General features: G+C 42.8%; 1 protein-coding gene across 3 annotated transcripts in view; it reads right to left on the reverse strand.

Moving 5' to 3' along the window:
* Nucleotides 1-17245, reverse strand: part of syt1a (synaptotagmin Ia) — a 604743-nt gene that overhangs the window by 498073 nt on the left and 89425 nt on the right. For 2 of the 3 annotated variants that reach the window (XM_072552044.1, XM_072552043.1), the window contains exon 2: nucleotides 2955-3043. The exons of the other annotated variant lie outside the window; for it this stretch is intronic. In XM_072552044.1, the coding sequence (XP_072408145.1) occupies nucleotides 2955-3028 (74 nt within the window). In that variant the 5' untranslated portion in view covers nucleotides 3029-3043. The remainder of the gene's footprint in view (nucleotides 1-2954; nucleotides 3044-17245) is intronic. 3 annotated transcript variants of the gene reach the window in all.

A 17245-nucleotide genomic window follows, 5' to 3' on the forward strand; every position in this document is an offset into this window, starting at 1 on the left:
GGGTGTGGGTGGTATGTGGGGAGTCCCTGAATGGAGGGGATAGGACAGTTTGAGGCGTGTGGAAATGAGTTTGGTGGGGCAGGAGCAGGCTGAGACAATGGGTCGGCCGGGGTAGCCAGGCTTGTGAATCTTTGGTAGGAGGTAGAACTGGGCGGTGCAGGGTTCCTGGACGGAGGTCGAAGGCTGTGGGTGGGAGCTCCCCTGAGATGATGAAGTTGTGTGCGGTCTGGGCGATGATGGTTTGTAGGAGTGATAATACCACTAGGCCATCACCTCATCCATGTTAGCATACCTCAGTCAATGTTGAAATGGTGAGACCTTCATGCCATCTTAGCTCATGTGGGGAGTTGAATCTACAATGTTGGTATCACTAACCAGCCATCCAGCCAACTGAACAATGCAACTGGATTACTAGTCCAGTGAGGTTACCACTACACCAACAACTCTCTAAATCCTATAATGATTCTCAGTCCCCTGATTTTTTTAACACTGCAGTCAGTCTATTTTCAAATATTTGAAATACAGGATATGAAATATCTTGAAAACTCCATTGAGACTGAGAGTTCCAATTAAATTTATCCACTTTTTTGCACATTCATGTCTACCTTTAACAATCCGAAAGGGCACTTGACTTCACCATAATGGTACTGCACCACTCCCAAAGGACACTTAGCCTTTCCCAAACATGTCCTACAAACTATCCGAAAGGTATCCACATCTGTAAAGGACTCTGGTATGTTCAAAGCACTCTTATTACTTTTAAAGTGCACAGGTTATGTTTCCAACTCCCTCCCTGTGAAAATCAGATCAGCCCAAAGGTAACTGCATTCACAAGGTCTAGATGTTCAAAATGTAGCCTGCCCTCATTCTGAGCGTCTGTTCCTCCTTTCAGGGTGGGACTTCTAGCTTCTGGTTTCCATCACCATTGCACATCGATGCAACAACAAGGGCCGAAGGGCCTGTACTGCGCTGTAATATTTGACATTCTCTGTTCACGCTAAAATGGGGAGCCACTTCATCTGCACAAACATTCTGGTCTATTCCTCTGAACTGTCAACCTTTTGTCTGAAAGCTGACAGTATTATCATCATGACTCCCTGTGGTATTGTGGTGGAAATCATGTCCCCACTATTCCCAGAGTCATCCCATTCAGGAAAACTATCCAAAGACCCCATTTTATCCAACTGACAAACTCAGGTTAAAAGTAAATTCTCACCGGGTTCCTGTACTTAACAAGAAAATAACTGTATAATACGTACAAATTGGCTTTAACCAATCATTTGGGTAGCTGGTAGACTAGGAAGGCGTAAGGGGGTCCTTAATTTACGAATGTCCGATTTACTAACTTCCAACTTATGAATGTTCATATTGTGATGATAATCCGACCAGAGGTACATTTTATCCTCTTTTTTTTCATGAAGAAAGGCTGAGCTAGAGGTATTGAGCTGTCTGTTCCAAGCCAAAAAAGGAAACAGATTGTGAGGCTTTGGGTTTTTTCAAAGCTGAAACAATAGAAGCAGTCTGAAGGGGTGGGGTCAAGCTTCCACAGAACAAGGATTTTAGTTTAATTTTCTGCAGCTGTTGGGGTTTGGAAGCTGCTACACATCTCTCCCTACTGCAGAAAAACTCTTGAGTTTTATCTCTCTCTTTCTGAGTTTTCTCTTGATGTTCTTTCTTCCTGGACTGGAGAGTTGCATGTGAGACAATTTATTTTACTGATTTTGTCTTTGCCAAGGGAGAATTTATGGGATGTTACTATATTGGAACAGTTACTGTTTAGTTGTTAAATAATAGACAATAGACAATAGACAATAGACAATAGATGCAGGAGCAGGCCATTCAGCCCTTCGAGCCTGCACCGCCTTTCAATATGATCATGGCTGATCATTCCCAATCAGTATCCTGTTCCAGCCTTATCTCCATAACCCTTGACTCCACTATCTTCAAGAGCTCGATCCAATTCTTTCTTAAATGAATCCAGAGACTGGGCCTCCACTGCCCTCTGGGACAGAGCATTCCACACAGCCACCACTCTCTGGGTGAAGTAGTTTCTCCTCATCTCTGTCCTAAATGGTCTACCCCGTATTTTTAAGTTGTGTCCTCTGGTTCAGCACTCCCCCATCAGCGGAAATATGTTCCCTCCTGCCAGGGTGTCCAATCCTTTCATAATCCTATACGTTTCAATCAGATCCCCTCTCAGTCTTCTAAACTCAAGGGTATACAAGCCTAGTCGCTTCAGTCTTTCCGTGTAAGGCAATCCTGCCATTCCAGGAATTGACCTCGTGAACCTACGCTGCTCTCCCTCAATAGCCAGAATGTCTTTCCTCAAATTTGGAGACCAGAACTGTACACAGTACTCCAGGTCTGGTCTCACCAGGGCCCTGTACAGCTGCAGAAGCACCTCTTTGCTTCTATACTCAATTCCTCTTGTTATGAAGGCCAGCATGCTATTAGCCTTCTTCACGACCTGCTGTACCTGCATGCTTGCCTTCATTGACTGGTGGACAAGAACACCCAGATCTCTCTGAACAGCCCCTTTACCTAATTTGATACCATTGAGGTAGTAATCTGCCTTCCTGTTCATTCCACCAAAGTGGATAACCAGACATTTATCCACATTAAACTGCATCTGCCATGCATCTGCCCACTCACCTAACTTGTCCAGGTCACCCTGTAATCTCCTAACATCCTCATCACATTTCACCCTACCACCCAGCTTTGTATCATCAGCAAATTTGCTAATGTTATTGCTGATACCATCTTCTATATCATTTACATATATTGTAAAAAGCTGCGGTCCCAGCACGGATCCCTGCGGTACCCCACTGGTCACTGCCTGCCATTCCGAAATGGAGCCGTTAATCACTACCCTTTGTTTCCTATTAGCCAACCAATTCTCTATCCAATCTAGTACTTTGCCCCCAATACCGTGCGCCCTAATTTTACTCACTAACCTCTTGTGTGGGACTTTATCAAAAGCTTTCTGAAAGTCCAGGTACACTACATCCACTGGATCTCCCTCGTCCATCTTCCGAGTTACATCCTCAAAAAATTCCAGAAGATTAGTCAAGCATGATTTCCCCTTCATAAATCCATGCTGACTCTGTCCTATCCTGTTACTATTATCCAGATGTGCCGTAATTTCATCCTTTATAATAGACTCCAGCATCTTTCCCACCACTGAGGTCAGACTAACTGGTCTATAATTTCCTGCTTTCTCCCGCCCACCCTTCTTAAAAAGTGGCACAACATTAGCCGCCCTCCAATCCTCAGGAACCGACCCCGATTCTATTGAACTCTGGAAAATAATCACCAGTGCATCCACGATTTCCCGAGCCACCTCCTTCAGTACCCTGGGATGCAGGCCATCGGGTCCCGGAGACTTATCAACCTTCAGACCTAACAGTCTCTCCAACACCAAATCCTGGCAAATATAAATTCCCTTAAGTTCAGGTCCTTCAGCCACTGTTGCCTCAGGGAGATTGCTTGTGTCTTCCCCAGTGAACACAGATCTGAAGTACCCATTTAATTCCTCTGCCATTTCTTTGTTCCCCGTAATATATTCCCCTGTTTCTGTCTTCAAGGGCCCAATTTTTGTCCTAACCATTTTTTTGCCTTGGTCATACCTAAAAAAGCTTTTACTATCCTCCTTTATATTCTTGGCCAGTTTACCTTCGTACCTCATTTTTCCTCTGCGTATTTCCTTCTTACTAATCCTCTGTTGTTCTTTAAAAGCTTCCCAGTCCTCAGTTTTCCCACTTATCTTCGCTAAGTTATACTTTTTCTCTTTTAACTTTATACGTTTCTTTACTTCCCTCGTCAGCCACGGCCGCCCATGTCTCCTCCTGGGATCTTTCTTCCTTTTAGGAATGAACTGATCCTGCAACTTCTGCATTATACACAGAAATGTCCGCCATTGTTCCTCCACAGTCTTCCCTGTTAAGGTATTGCACCATTGAACTTTGGCCAGTTGCTCCCTCATAGCTCCATATTTCCCTTTATTCAACTGAAATATTGTCACTTCCGATTGTACCCACTCCCTCTCAAATTGCAGATTGAAGCTTATTGTATTATGGTCACTACTTCCCAATGGCTCCTTCACTTCGAGGTCACTGATCAATTCTGGTTCGTTACACAATACCAGATCCAGAATTGCCTTCTCCCTGGTCGGCTCCAGCACCAGCTGCTCTAAAACTCCATCTCTGAGGCACTCCTATTAATCTATTATTCTGTTAAGTTTTCCAATAGTGTTGAGTTATTCCAATTCTTCTTTCATTTATTTGCATTTAACCATAATAAAAGAATAAAGTGTGTTTTGCTTCAAGTCTGGTAGTTTGATAAATTGAGTTGCATCGGGAATACAACACCTTATAGCTGCCTTTAAAATTAAGAAATTTAAGGTCAAGACTATCTCCTTAATATGTTTGGAGGGGGTTTAGTCTAGTCCATCACTGTGTGTATGAACACAATCGCATACAGGGTTATAATATTAAAGAGCAAACAGCTGCTGTCCATTGTCCTGGACTACGCTCTGACTTGTGGATAAATGAACTTGTGAACAAACTCCAGAATGGGACCCATTCTCAACCCGTGGGCTGCCTGTATTAATGGAAGTGCAGTCAATAAGATCATTAATGTGCATTAACCCCCTTGCTAGGCAACTTGCTGCTGCCTAACAAGACTCTCACCTCCTGTTAAAATCTGCAGCTAACTGTTCCTAATATTGAGGTAGATCTCATTGGGTTCTGCCAGATTTCGCTTTATAGCCCATATCATTCAGGCCCTGATAGGACTCTCCACAGAATTCAGATCAGAAGTAAAACCTTCTTTCTTTAAGCAGCTGGTCAGTATTTGTGTTCACTGGAGCAGGTGTTGTTTCAGACCATCAGATCATCAGAAACACCTATTTCCAGAGGATTATGCCTAACTACTACTTTGAGTTACATATGTCCATTGTCTTTGAAGCAACAACATCTAAAGTCTCTCTGACTCTTTTATCTCAAGCCACCGATCATTTTATTCATCAAATGAATATCAGAGCAACTATCAGTGGGAGGAATTTGCATCTCAGTTGCTTCAGATTCCACATTCATATTTGACAATTCTATCGAATATCAATTTCCTGCACCTCAAACTCAATGCATTTCCCCCTTGAGCTGAATGGAGATTCTGTTCCTCTTCATCCAAATCACGAGAGAATTTCCTCACTTCAAAGTCTACATCAGATAGTCTGGGAATTATTGCTACCTCATGGCTCCAGTTTGATAGATCTACATCAGATTCCAAATGATAATTTGTAGCAGGTGGTTCAATAACCATTTTACAGTATTTTAGATTTACAAAGGCTGTCTGTATCTCCTTCACTGTGTAACATTATTCGAGCACACTCTGAGTCATATAGACATAATGCTGCTGCAGAGATGTTCAATGGTATTATCACCACAATCAAGATGTGAATTTGATGGTATTGATTAAACCACTGTGGGGCACTCAACAGTTGCTTCATATTCCTACAAAACTGAACAAATGTTTAATGTCCAACTTTTTTTAGGACAGGGTTACGCACCCCATTCCTGGTTGGGGGTCAGTACTTTTGTCTCTTGATTTCAAACCAAACAGCGTTTTTTTAATCACAATTTTTCAATGAATTGACCAACATCCTACTGAATGGTTCTTCACAATCTGGCATGGCTTATTGAAGGTACTGCTCTGATTCCTACCACCCTGACATCTCTGACATGTTTTACAGCACTGTTCTCCATCTTTATAAATGCATGGCCATGTCAAACACCTGTTTATTGATACCTACATATTCCTAAACACGCTGCCATAGGAACTTCATGTGCTAATGCAATAGAATTTCATGGACAATTCCTACAGTGTGGAAATAGGCCCTTCAGCCCAACAAGTCCACAGCGACCCTCTGAAGCGTAACCCACCCAGACCCATTCCACTAACCTGTTACTCTACACTTACCCATGACTAATGTACCTAACCTACACATCCCTGAACACTATGGGCAATTTAGTGTGGCCAATTCACCCTAACCTATCTTTGGATTGTGGGAGGAAACCAAAGGGCCTGAAGGAAACATGATAGAGTTCTTCAAAGAAGTAACCAAATTGTTAGATGAAGGCAGAGCTGTAGATGTCATATACATGGACTTTAGTAAGGCATTTGATGAGGTTCCCCATGGTAGACTAATGGAGAAAGTGAAGTCACATGGTGTGCAGGGTGTTTTAGCCAGGTGGGTAAAGAACTGGTTGAGCAACAGGAGACAGAGAGTAGTAGCTGAAGGGAGTTTCTCAAAATGGAGAAAGGTGACCAGTGATGTCCCACAGGGGTCAATGTTGGGGCCACTGCTGTTTGTGATATACATAAATGATCTGGAAGAGGGCACTGTTGGTCTGATCAGCAAGTTTGCAGATGACACAAAGATTGGTGGAGTAGCAGAAAGCATAAGGGACTGTCAAAGAATACAGGAGGATATAGATAGACTGGAGAGTTGGGCAGAGAAGTGGCAGATGGATTTCAATCCAGTCAAATGTGAGGTGATGCATTTAGGCAAGTCTAATTCTAGAGTGAATTATACAATGAATGGAAGAGGCTTGGGAAAGTTGATGGACAGAGAGATCAGGGAGTGCAGGTCCATTGTACCCTGAAGGTTGCTGTACAGGTGGATAGAGTGGTCAAGAAGGCATATGGTATGCTTGCCTTTATTAGACGAAGTATTGAGTATAAGAGCTGGCAGGTCATGTTAAAATTATACAAGACATTGGTTCGGCCACATTTAGAATACTGTGTACAGTTCTGGTCGCCACATTACCAAAAGAATGTGGACGCCTTGGAGAGGGTGCAGAGAAGGTTTATGAGGATGTTCCCTGGTATGGAAGGTGCTAGCTATGAAGAGAGGTTGAGTAAATTAGGTTTATTTTCATTAGAAAAAAGGTGGACCTGATTGAGGTTTACAAAATCATGAAGGGTAGAGACAGGGTGGATAGAAACAAGATTTTTCCCAGGGTGAAGGATTCAACAACAAGAGGTCATGCTTTCAAGGTGAGAGGTGGGAAAGTTTAAGGGGGATACACACAGCAAGTACTTCACACAGAGGGTGGTGGGCGTCTGGAATACTTTGCCAGCAGAGGTAGTAGAGGCAGGTACGGTAGATTCATTTAAGATGCGTCTGAACAGATGCATGAGTAGGTGGGGAGCAGAGGGATACAGATGCTTAGGAATTGGGCGACAGGTTTAGACAGTAGATTTGGATCGGCTCAGGCTTGGAGGGCTGAAGGGCCTGTTCCTGGGCTGTAAACTTTCTTTGTTCTTTGCTCTTTGAAACCCATACAGACACGGGGAGAACGTGCAAACTCCACACAGACAGTCACCCGAGGCTGGAATTGAACCTGGGTCCCTGGTGCTAGGAGGAGGCAATACTAACCACTGAGCCACCATGCCGCCCATTTCACAATAAAACAAAGAATTGTGTCTGCTGAAAACCTGAAAAATAATTGCTGGAGAAACTCAGACTTTGCCTTTAAAGCCCCTGTTTCACTCTGCACAGATTTGTTTGGATTTATTATTGTCACACGTACCTGGGTACAGTGAAAAGCTTTGGTTTGCATGTAGTATAGGCAGGTCATACTGTCGACAGTGCATAAATGTATTGGAACAGGGTGAGGAATACAATGTTACAGCTGCAGAGAAGGTGCACAAAGAGCAAGATCAACATTAAATTTAAATTTGACAGCTCCATTCCGAAGTTTAATAACAGCGGGGAAGAAGCTGGTCTTGAAACTGTTGGAGAGTGTGTTTAAGCTTTTCTATCTTCTGCCTTATGGAAGAGGTTGAGAGAGGGTATAACCAGGGTGGGACGGGTCTGTGCTGATGGTGGCTGCTTTCCTGAGGCAGTGGGAAGTATAGATGGACAATGGATGGAAGGTTGGTTTGTGTGACGGACTGGGCTGTGTTCACAGCTCCCTGTCCTGGGCAGAGCACTTGCCATATCATGAAGCATCTGGAGAGAATGCTTTCTTTGGTGCATCTATAAAAGTTGGTAAGAGAGTTTATGTACATGCCAAATTTCCTTAACCTCCTGAGAAAATAGAGGTGTTGTTGTGCTTACTTGATTTAGCATCAACATGGGTGGAGCAGGATAGATTGTTGATCAGTCATCATTCCAAGATGCTGCCACAGCTGTTGAGTTCCTTCAGCCATATCTGCTTTTTATTTCCTTACAATATCTGGGCTGCTTCCATTCTTCATTGGCAGCCCATTCTTCATTGGCAGTTCTGTGAGGGTGCCTTTACTTCCTCATCAGAATTTTCCACTTTTAATATATAAACACTCCAGACTCGCTGCAACCTCAGCTCTAACATGAGGAGCTGCCTACACTAACATTTCACTCTGCATCTGCTTCCTGAGTCTCAGTTAGTGAAGACGTTCCAGATAGCTCCTTTGAATTATTCTAGCCATTATGGAAAGTTTTGGCTACTCTCATCTGAGTCTATGGTATTACTGTTACCTCTGGTGGTAGACATTGTCGAGCCATTGCTCTGGTCACTGCACTCAATGGAAAATAACCTGGAACTTGTTCCTCTAACTGTTCCAGCTCTTTCAGATCCCTTGGACCTGCTGTGGGTGAAGATAACCTTCATTCCAGCTAAATCAATACCCTGGAGTACTCCAGCCATGGGGAATTTCACAGCTATTCCCACCGCCTATGATCTGCATATTGAATCACATCCCAATTGCACTTTATACAATGGAATCAGCATATATTCTCCAAATATCCTTGAGCTTCCATTGAACTCTCTTCTGAGGGAGTCTAAACTTTCTCCAGCAGAAGTGAGGAGCTCCTTTACAATAGTCATGGGTTCAGCAGCATCATTTGAAGCAAATAGAGTGATCCTCCCATGAATATCTCCCACCTACCTTAAACACCTTTCCCGCACTCACGGTGATGTTTACATTCACTTTCCTGGTTGTAGTTAAAAGCCATAATTTGATCTCAGGTATTTTCTTATTCTGTTCCCTTTTTCAGATTCACCCTTACAAACCCTGGTAAATCATATGGCAGGGGTTTCCTTGGTAACTTCCAGCATTCTGAACAAATGGCCCACTTTATTACAATGGAAATCCGTTGGTCTCCAATTTTCACCTTCATTACTACTTCCTTTTCTCATCCTGATGAGGGGATCTTGGGGGATTACCAACTGCCCCTTTCTTTACACTGGCTCCTCTCTTCCATTCAGTCTCCCATCCCAAAACCTTCTTCATTTATGGGGGCGTCAGCAAAAGAGTTTAGTTTTATGTATCAGGTCATAATTGTTAGCCATTATTACTGTCTGTCTAGCAGCTGCAAACCTTCGATTTTCAACATGGGTTCATATTACAAATGATAATCAGTTTCTAATTTTTTCTGAGAGCTTTATACATGGTTTCAGTTCCTATTGCTCATATCCATTTGCCAGAATTACTTGCAAGTTGAATATAGATTTTGTATTGGCTGTTTCCTTAAATTTATAAACTTTTGTGGAAGTGCTTCAGGGACTAACTCAAAAGCACATAGCTTTATGCCTACAATTCTCCAGTGAAATCACCTGTGCTTCCCCTGTCAACTTGCTCTGTATTGGCAATGATATGAAGAGTGCCTCCAGATCCCTTTCCTCAACTTTTCAGAGGATCATACAGTACAACTGTGTCATCAAACAAACACTAAATTGACACTAGTCCCAGCATCAAGTCCATAGCATTGAAGTTTCCCACCTCAGCTACTGTCCCTGGCAGTGCATTCCAGACCCCTATGCGTCTCTCGGTGAAAACTCATTGTTTCTCAAATCCCCTCTAAATCTCTTGCCTTTCATCTTAAAGTGTGTCTCTTATTATTGACACAACTCAATGTACTGCAGTGAAAAAGAATTTTAAAACTACAGCCATTGCCTAGTACGATCTCCTTGGTTTAACACAGTATCTTTTTTTTTTGAGTTCACAGCCCAAAGGGAAAAGAAATAATCAAAAGTGGTGTTTACATACCAACTGCTGACATTTCATCAATAATGAAGTGGAATAGAGAGTGCTCGAAATTATAGAATTGAGTTCAATCCCATTCAGAGCGCAGTTTTAGACAATGCACAAGAATGATACTTTGCTCAAAGGTTTAGATAAGGAAGGTTGCAGGTATAGTCTTGATTTATATTCCTCTGAGAATAGAGATTAAGGGGTGGGTTGACCAAGGCATTTGCTCAGTAAGGGGGTATCGATGGTTTAGGGAGTGGAGCGAGGTCAATGGATTTAAGGTGCAGTTCAGTTGTGATGTTACTGCAAACCCAAGGGCCTGAATCATCTTTGTCTGTTGCTGATGTTCTACAAGGGATTAGAGTTATGAACAGAGATCCTGAGCAGATAATGGTAACAAAATATTGTATTCTCCAAGGGTTTGTCCACAGGAACAATCACCGAGACACTCAAAGTGAGGGCTAGAAAGAATTTCCTCACATCTGGGTTAATTAGAATGTGCAATTCAATGAAATACATAAATTCTCTTTTAAAATGTAACCACCATAGTTGTCAAAAATGAAGACTATTAAAAGAATATGGAGAGTGAACAGGACTGTGGGAATTAGACTGGAAAGCTGACATTGAAATGAAAGCTGGACAGATTTAATTTTCTGCTCATCCTGTAGAATATGTGACATGTGACACAATAAACCTCAATGTGTAACTGAGTCTTAAAATCAGATTTTCATGAACAACTACTTTCAAATACAAAATAGTCTTTGAAATAAATCTCAAGACAGACCTACCTCGAAACTCTTCCTGCTAGATTAGAATAAAGTGATTTTCCTTCAAATTCTATCAGGTTGTTATGGCAACTCATCCTGAATTTACAGACTTGTTATTTTTTCTCTTTCATTTCTTCATGTGAAAGCCCATAGTGAGACACCTCGGGTGTTCAGGGAAGTAAGCTATCTGTCCATCTTAAACACATCTTAATTTAGATCCCTCACAATTTGCATTGATATAGCACCCAGAATAAAAGATATCAAGACACTTCACAGGAACATCATGGAACTAAAGCAATTCTGAGGAAGGGTCACTTGACCTGAAACGTTAATTCTGATTTCTCTCCATGGATGCTGCTAGACCTGCTGAGCTTTTCTAGCTATTTCTTGTTTTGTTTCTGATTTACAGCATCCATTGTAAATTTGGCTCTGGACCAAAGAAGGAGATATTCAATCAGGAAGGAATTAGAGGAGGAGGATGGAGAAGGTAAAGGCAAGAGATAGGAATGCTGGAGGTCTAGGATCATCATGGGACATAAGGAGGCTATTTGGCCCATTGAATCAATGCTGGCTCTCTAACGTCTGTCCCATTACCCATTTCTAACTCCATAGTTCCTATAAATTTACATCCCTTAAGCAATCCTTTTGAAATCATTGATCAGCTTCTCTTCCACCATCCTCATAGGCAGGAGGTCCTGGTCATTATCACTCATTATATCCCTAAATCTTTCTTAAATCTGTGCCAGCAACCAATGGGAACAGCTTTTTCCTGACTGTCGTGTCCAAGGTGGAGGTCATGTGGTGCAGTGAGTAGCCCTCATGACTCTGACCAGGAGTTCCAGGGTCAGGTCCTACCACAGAATTTGGAAGCCAAGGACTGTGCGTTCACCATGTGGATGAAAGGGTGAGGAATCAACATGCAACCCTCCAACATAGACTGATAGCAAGCCGGCCGATCAGGAGAGAGTCCTGATTGGTCATCTGCAGCAACCAATGCAGTATCCTGTCAAATGTAACCATGTACCAGTACAGGTGTCCACAGTTCCCAACATCCTTCCAGCACATGGCACCTAACAAGGAAGAGAAAGACCTGCCCTAACCTTGCACAACACAATCAAATCTCCCCTCAATCTACTTTGATCTCTAGAGATCACCCCAGCTTCTCCAATTGAATTTTGTAGCTAAAATTCCTCATCCCTGAAACCATTCTGGTGAATGTCCTCTCTACACCCTCTCAGGAACCCTTGTGTTTTTGCTAAAATGTAGTGACTAGAACTGGACACACTACTCTTGTTATGAGTGAATAAGGTCTGAAGCAGAGTCATATCAAACTGAATTCTGAAGAAGTCATATCAAACATTAACTCTGTTTCTCTCTCCACAGATACTGTGAGAGCTGCTGAGCTTCTCCAGCACTTTCTATTTTTGCTTCAGATTTCCAGTATCTATAATAGATTGTACTTATTCAGAATGTCTTCACTGCTTTTGGGTGCAATACTTTTATTTATCAAGGAACGCATTTTCTATACTCTCTCTCAGATAGAGCCTGAGTTGGATAATTAGCTATAATCGTACTGAATGGTGGAGCAGGTTCGAAGGGCAGAGTGGCCTACTCCTGCTCCTATTCTCGATGTATCTCTGTAATGTGTCCTGCCACTTTTGCACATATAGCCTAACATCTTTCTCCCAGGTAAAGGAGTCCAAAATTAGAGAGCTTAGGTTTAAGGAGAGAGGGAAGAGATTTAAAAAAAGGACCTGAGAGGTAACGTTTTCATACAGAGGGTAGTGCATGATTGGCACGAGCTGCCAGAGGAAGTGGTGGAGGCTGGTACAGTTACATCATTTAAAAGGCATCTGGATGGGTATATGAATAGGAAGGGTTTGGAGGGATATGGGCCAAGTGCTTGCAAATGGGACTAGATTAATTTAGGGTATCTGGTTGGCATGGACGAGTTACACCGAAGGATCTGTTTCCGTGGTGTTCGGCTCTATGATTCTAATATTGATATGTCCTTGCATGTTCTTTAGAACCTTGAAGTCTATTTCAGGCTGTGGAGAGGATTCCAGATCTCGGGACCTAGGCTGCTGAAGGCAGGATCTTCAATAGTGGAGCAAGGAAGACCAAAACCATGCTAGATGCCAGATCCAGAAAAGGTGCTGAGATACTGATCGAGGAGGCTGGCCCTTGGGGATTTTGGATTTAAGGCTGGAAGAGGTTATTGGGATAGAAGGAATAGTGGGCAGGAAGATCAAAGTAACAGAGAGCTTTAAGAGTGAGAGTACCCATTTCAAAACCATAACAGAAAGGTAAATCAAAATGGAACACTAGCAAGTTAGTATCAATAGGATATTGCTCAGAGTTCACACAGAGTTCAGCAACTATTATGATTAAGCTGTTTCTTTTCAGTGCCACCATCATGGATCATCTACTGATTTGACATGTCGAATCATTGGGAATATCAGGGTGACCTCAAAACAACCTTAATCTTCTCACGCTGTTGCTCTGTGATGCCTTTTCTCTGAACCGCAGAATCACTTTTCACAGTTTTGATTACTACTTGATTAATTGTCTTCTGTTGGAAGGCGCTGTAGTTAATTAATTAAAACAGGAATGGTTGAACAATCACTAAAACTACCTTTACTGTGACCTTCCACCCACTTCACCTTCATCTTCATCCCGTTTAACTGAGGTGGAAGTCGCTTTCTCATGATGAAAACATTCACTCACCTGGATCAGGAGGAAGGCATTTGATTCAGGCCTGAGGGTTCAGTTCCTCATTCCACAGAATCACTGAACTATTACAGTGTAGAAGGAGGCTATTCAGGCCATCATTAATTCCATTGCCTAGTGCCATTTTCCCTGCCTTTTCCCCATTCCCTTGCACACTATTTCTATCCCAATAATTATCCAATGATTTTCTTGAATGCCTGAATTGAACCTGCCCCCAGCACATTTCTGGGCAATACATTCCAGATCCTAATTACTTGCTGGGTGGAAAACATTTTTCTCACATCATCCTTCCTGCTTTCACACATCACTTTGATCCTAACTCAATGGCTTTCGCCCCTTTAATGAGCAGAAACAACTTTTCCCAATCTACTCTGCTTCAATCACACGTCAAAACTTCTTTGCACAACATTGTCAAAAACATTCTGAAATTATTGTATGTTTTTGAAAGGTTCCCTTTTATATTAATAAAACTTTTGGTTAAATGGTCACTTTGGGATCTGTGTGTTACTGACTTTGTGAACACTCGGTTGGGAAACAAGCTTGTGTCAGTGAGAACGAAATATTTATGAACATGTACATACTTCTGACCTGAGGGGTAATGATAGCCATTGAGATTTGTTTGGTGGTACCAAACAGGATGTTGTTGGAGACAGATGTTCAGATCATAGCTGACTGTGTACTTTACATATTCATGAATGGCTCAATCCCCTCTTTCTCAGCAAAGTCCAAAAAGGTGACCATTTGGCCACTGATTACCCTGGAGGATTACTTCTGATTACTCCAGAAGTCTTCTCAGATTACCTGAGAGAATTACCTCCACTGGAGGTACCCAGTATCACAGATACCAGTCTTCAGCCAATTTAATTCATTCCACATGATAATCAAGAAACACTGGAGACTCCAGATACTGCAAAGGCAATGGGCCCTGACAACATTCCGGCAATAGTACTGAAGACTTGTGCTCCAGAACTTGCTGCTCCCCAACAACTTGCCAAGCTGCTCCAGTACAGTTACAACACTTGCATCTACTGGCAATGTGAAAAATAGCCCAGGTATGTCCTGTGCATAAAAAGCAGGGCAAATTAAACCCAACCAATTACCGCCCCATTAGTACAATTTCCATTCTCAATAAAGTGATGGACGGTGTCAGTAACAGAGCTATCTAGTAGCACCTGCTCAGCAATAACCTGCTCAGTGACACCCAGTTTGGGTTCCCCTAGGGCCACTCAGCTCCTGACCTCATTACAGCCTTGGGTCAAACCTGGACAAAAGAGCTGAATTCCAGAGGGGAGGGGAGAGGGACAGTCCCTGACATCAAGGCTGCTTTCGACCGAGTGTGGCATCAAGGAGCCCTGGCAAAACTGGAATCAATGGGTATCAGGGGGCAAACTCTCCGATGGTTACAGTCATACCTGACACATAGGAAGATGGTGGTGATTGTTGGAGGTCAGTCATCTCAGCTCCAGGACATCTCTGCAGGAGTTCCTCAGGGTAGTGTCCGAGGCCCAACCATCTTCAGCTGCTTCATCAATGACCTTCCCTCCATCATAAGGTCAGGAGTGGGGATGTTTACTGATGATTGCTCCATTCGCGACTCCTCAGATACTGAAGTAGTTCATGTTCAAATGCAGCTAGATCTGGACAATATCCTGGCTTGGGCTGACAAGTTATTTTTAAGTTCCTCTTTCTAGGATCTGGATATTGATAGCCCATCTCTATTTGTCCTTGAGAAGGCGGTGGTGAGCTGCCTTCTTGAATCACTGCAGTCCACTTGCTGTGGGTTGATCCACAATGCCAGTAGGGAGGGAATTCCAGGATTTTGACCCAACAACTGTGAAGGAACTGTGTATATTCCCAAGTCAGGGTGGTGAGTGGCTTGGAGGGGAATTGCAGGTGTTGGTATTCCCAAGTACCTGCTGCCCTTGTCCTTCTAGATGGAAATGGTTGTGGGTTTAGAACGTGCTGTCTAAGGATCTTTGTTAAATTTCTGCAGAGCATCTTGTAGCTGGTACACACTGCTGCTACTGAGCATCAATGGTGGGAAAAAAAGCACTGAGCATTGTGTCATTGTTAGTGAACATCCCTACAACTGAGCTTATGATGAAGGGAAAATCATTGATGATACAATTGAAAATGGTTGGGTCCAGACACTACCTGAGGAACTCCTGAACAGCTGTCCTGGAGCTGAGATGACTGACCTCCAACAACCAGAACCATCTTCCTATGTGTCAGTTATAACTCCAATTAGCAGAGAGTTAGCAAACGACATTCACACAACACAAATGCCAGGCAATGACAAGAGAGATTCTAATCATCACCCTGACATTCAATGGTATCCCCATCATGGAATCACCAACTGTCAACATCCTGGGGTTTACATCTGACCAGAAACTGAACTGGACCAGCCAAATAAACACAGTGGCTATGACAACAGTTCAGAGTTTGGGAATCAATGCAATGAATAACTGACCTCCTGATTCCCCAAAAGCCTGCCTACCAGTTACTAGACACAAGCCTATGGGACCCTCTGATGGGGCCGGTTTAATAGATATATTCAAGAGGGAGCTGGGCATTGTCCTTGTGGCTAAAGGGATCAAGGGGTATGGAGAAAACGCCAGAGTGGAACACTGAGATTGCATGATCAGCCACGATCATGGTGAATGGTGGGGCAGGATCCAAGGGCTGAATGGCCTACTCCTGCAGATCTGTTTCTATGTTTCTAAGCCATGGTAAACTTGGATATGGTATATTCAAATTTTCAGAAACATTTGATGAAGACCCCCATAGGAGGTTGATGAGTGCCATTGAACCTCTTGAGCTAATGTACACGTGTAGATTAATGACTGGTTAACAGGCAGGAAAGAGAGAGTAGGAATAAGTGGATCATTCTCACATTGTTAGGAGTACCACAGGGATCAGTACTTCGGGCTCAGGTGTTCGCAACATGTGTAATGTGTAATATTTCCAGACTATCCTTTTCCTAGGTCTTCCGAGGGCTCACAGTATTCAAAGGTGAAACTAAATGGTTTTTTCTGTCTTAGTCAACAGCATCTCACCAAGCTGAAAAATATATCAATGTCAGTGCCAATTTCTAGCTCAAAACCAGAAATCCAAGCTTATAGCAACTAACATAACTTTTTAAAATTCATTTATGGGATGAGGGTGTCACTGGCCAGGCAGCATTTATTGTCCATCTCTAATTACCCAGAGGGCTGTTTAAGAGTCAATCACATTGCTGTGGGTGTGGAGTCACATGTGGGCCAGACCAGGTAAGGATGGTCGTTTCCTTCCCTGAAAGGCGTTAGTGACCCAGATGTGTTTTCCCAACAACCGACAATGGATTCGTGGTCATCATTCGACCCTTAAATCCAGATATTTATTGAATCCAAGGTCTACTATCTGCCATGGTGGGATTCGAACCCTGGTGCCCAGGACATTGCCCGGGTTGCTGGATTAATTGTTTAGCAATATTACCACTACATATAAATCATTAAGTTTACATCACCTTAGTGAATGGGTAATAACATGCCAGATCATGTGGAAAAATGTGAGGTTATCCACTTTGTTAGGAGGAACAGATGTGCAGAACATTTCTTAAATGATGGGAGTTAGTAAGTGTAGATATATGAAGGAACCTTGTGTCCTAGTCGATAAATCACTGAAGGCTGACATGCAGGTACAGCAAACTGTCAGAAAGGCTCACGGACTGTTAACCTTCATTGCAAGAGGATTTG

This window comes from Chiloscyllium punctatum, chromosome 32 (genome assembly GCF_047496795.1).
Source record: "Chiloscyllium punctatum isolate Juve2018m chromosome 32, sChiPun1.3, whole genome shotgun sequence".
NCBI classification, from domain to species: domain Eukaryota; kingdom Metazoa; phylum Chordata; class Chondrichthyes; order Orectolobiformes; family Hemiscylliidae; genus Chiloscyllium; species Chiloscyllium punctatum.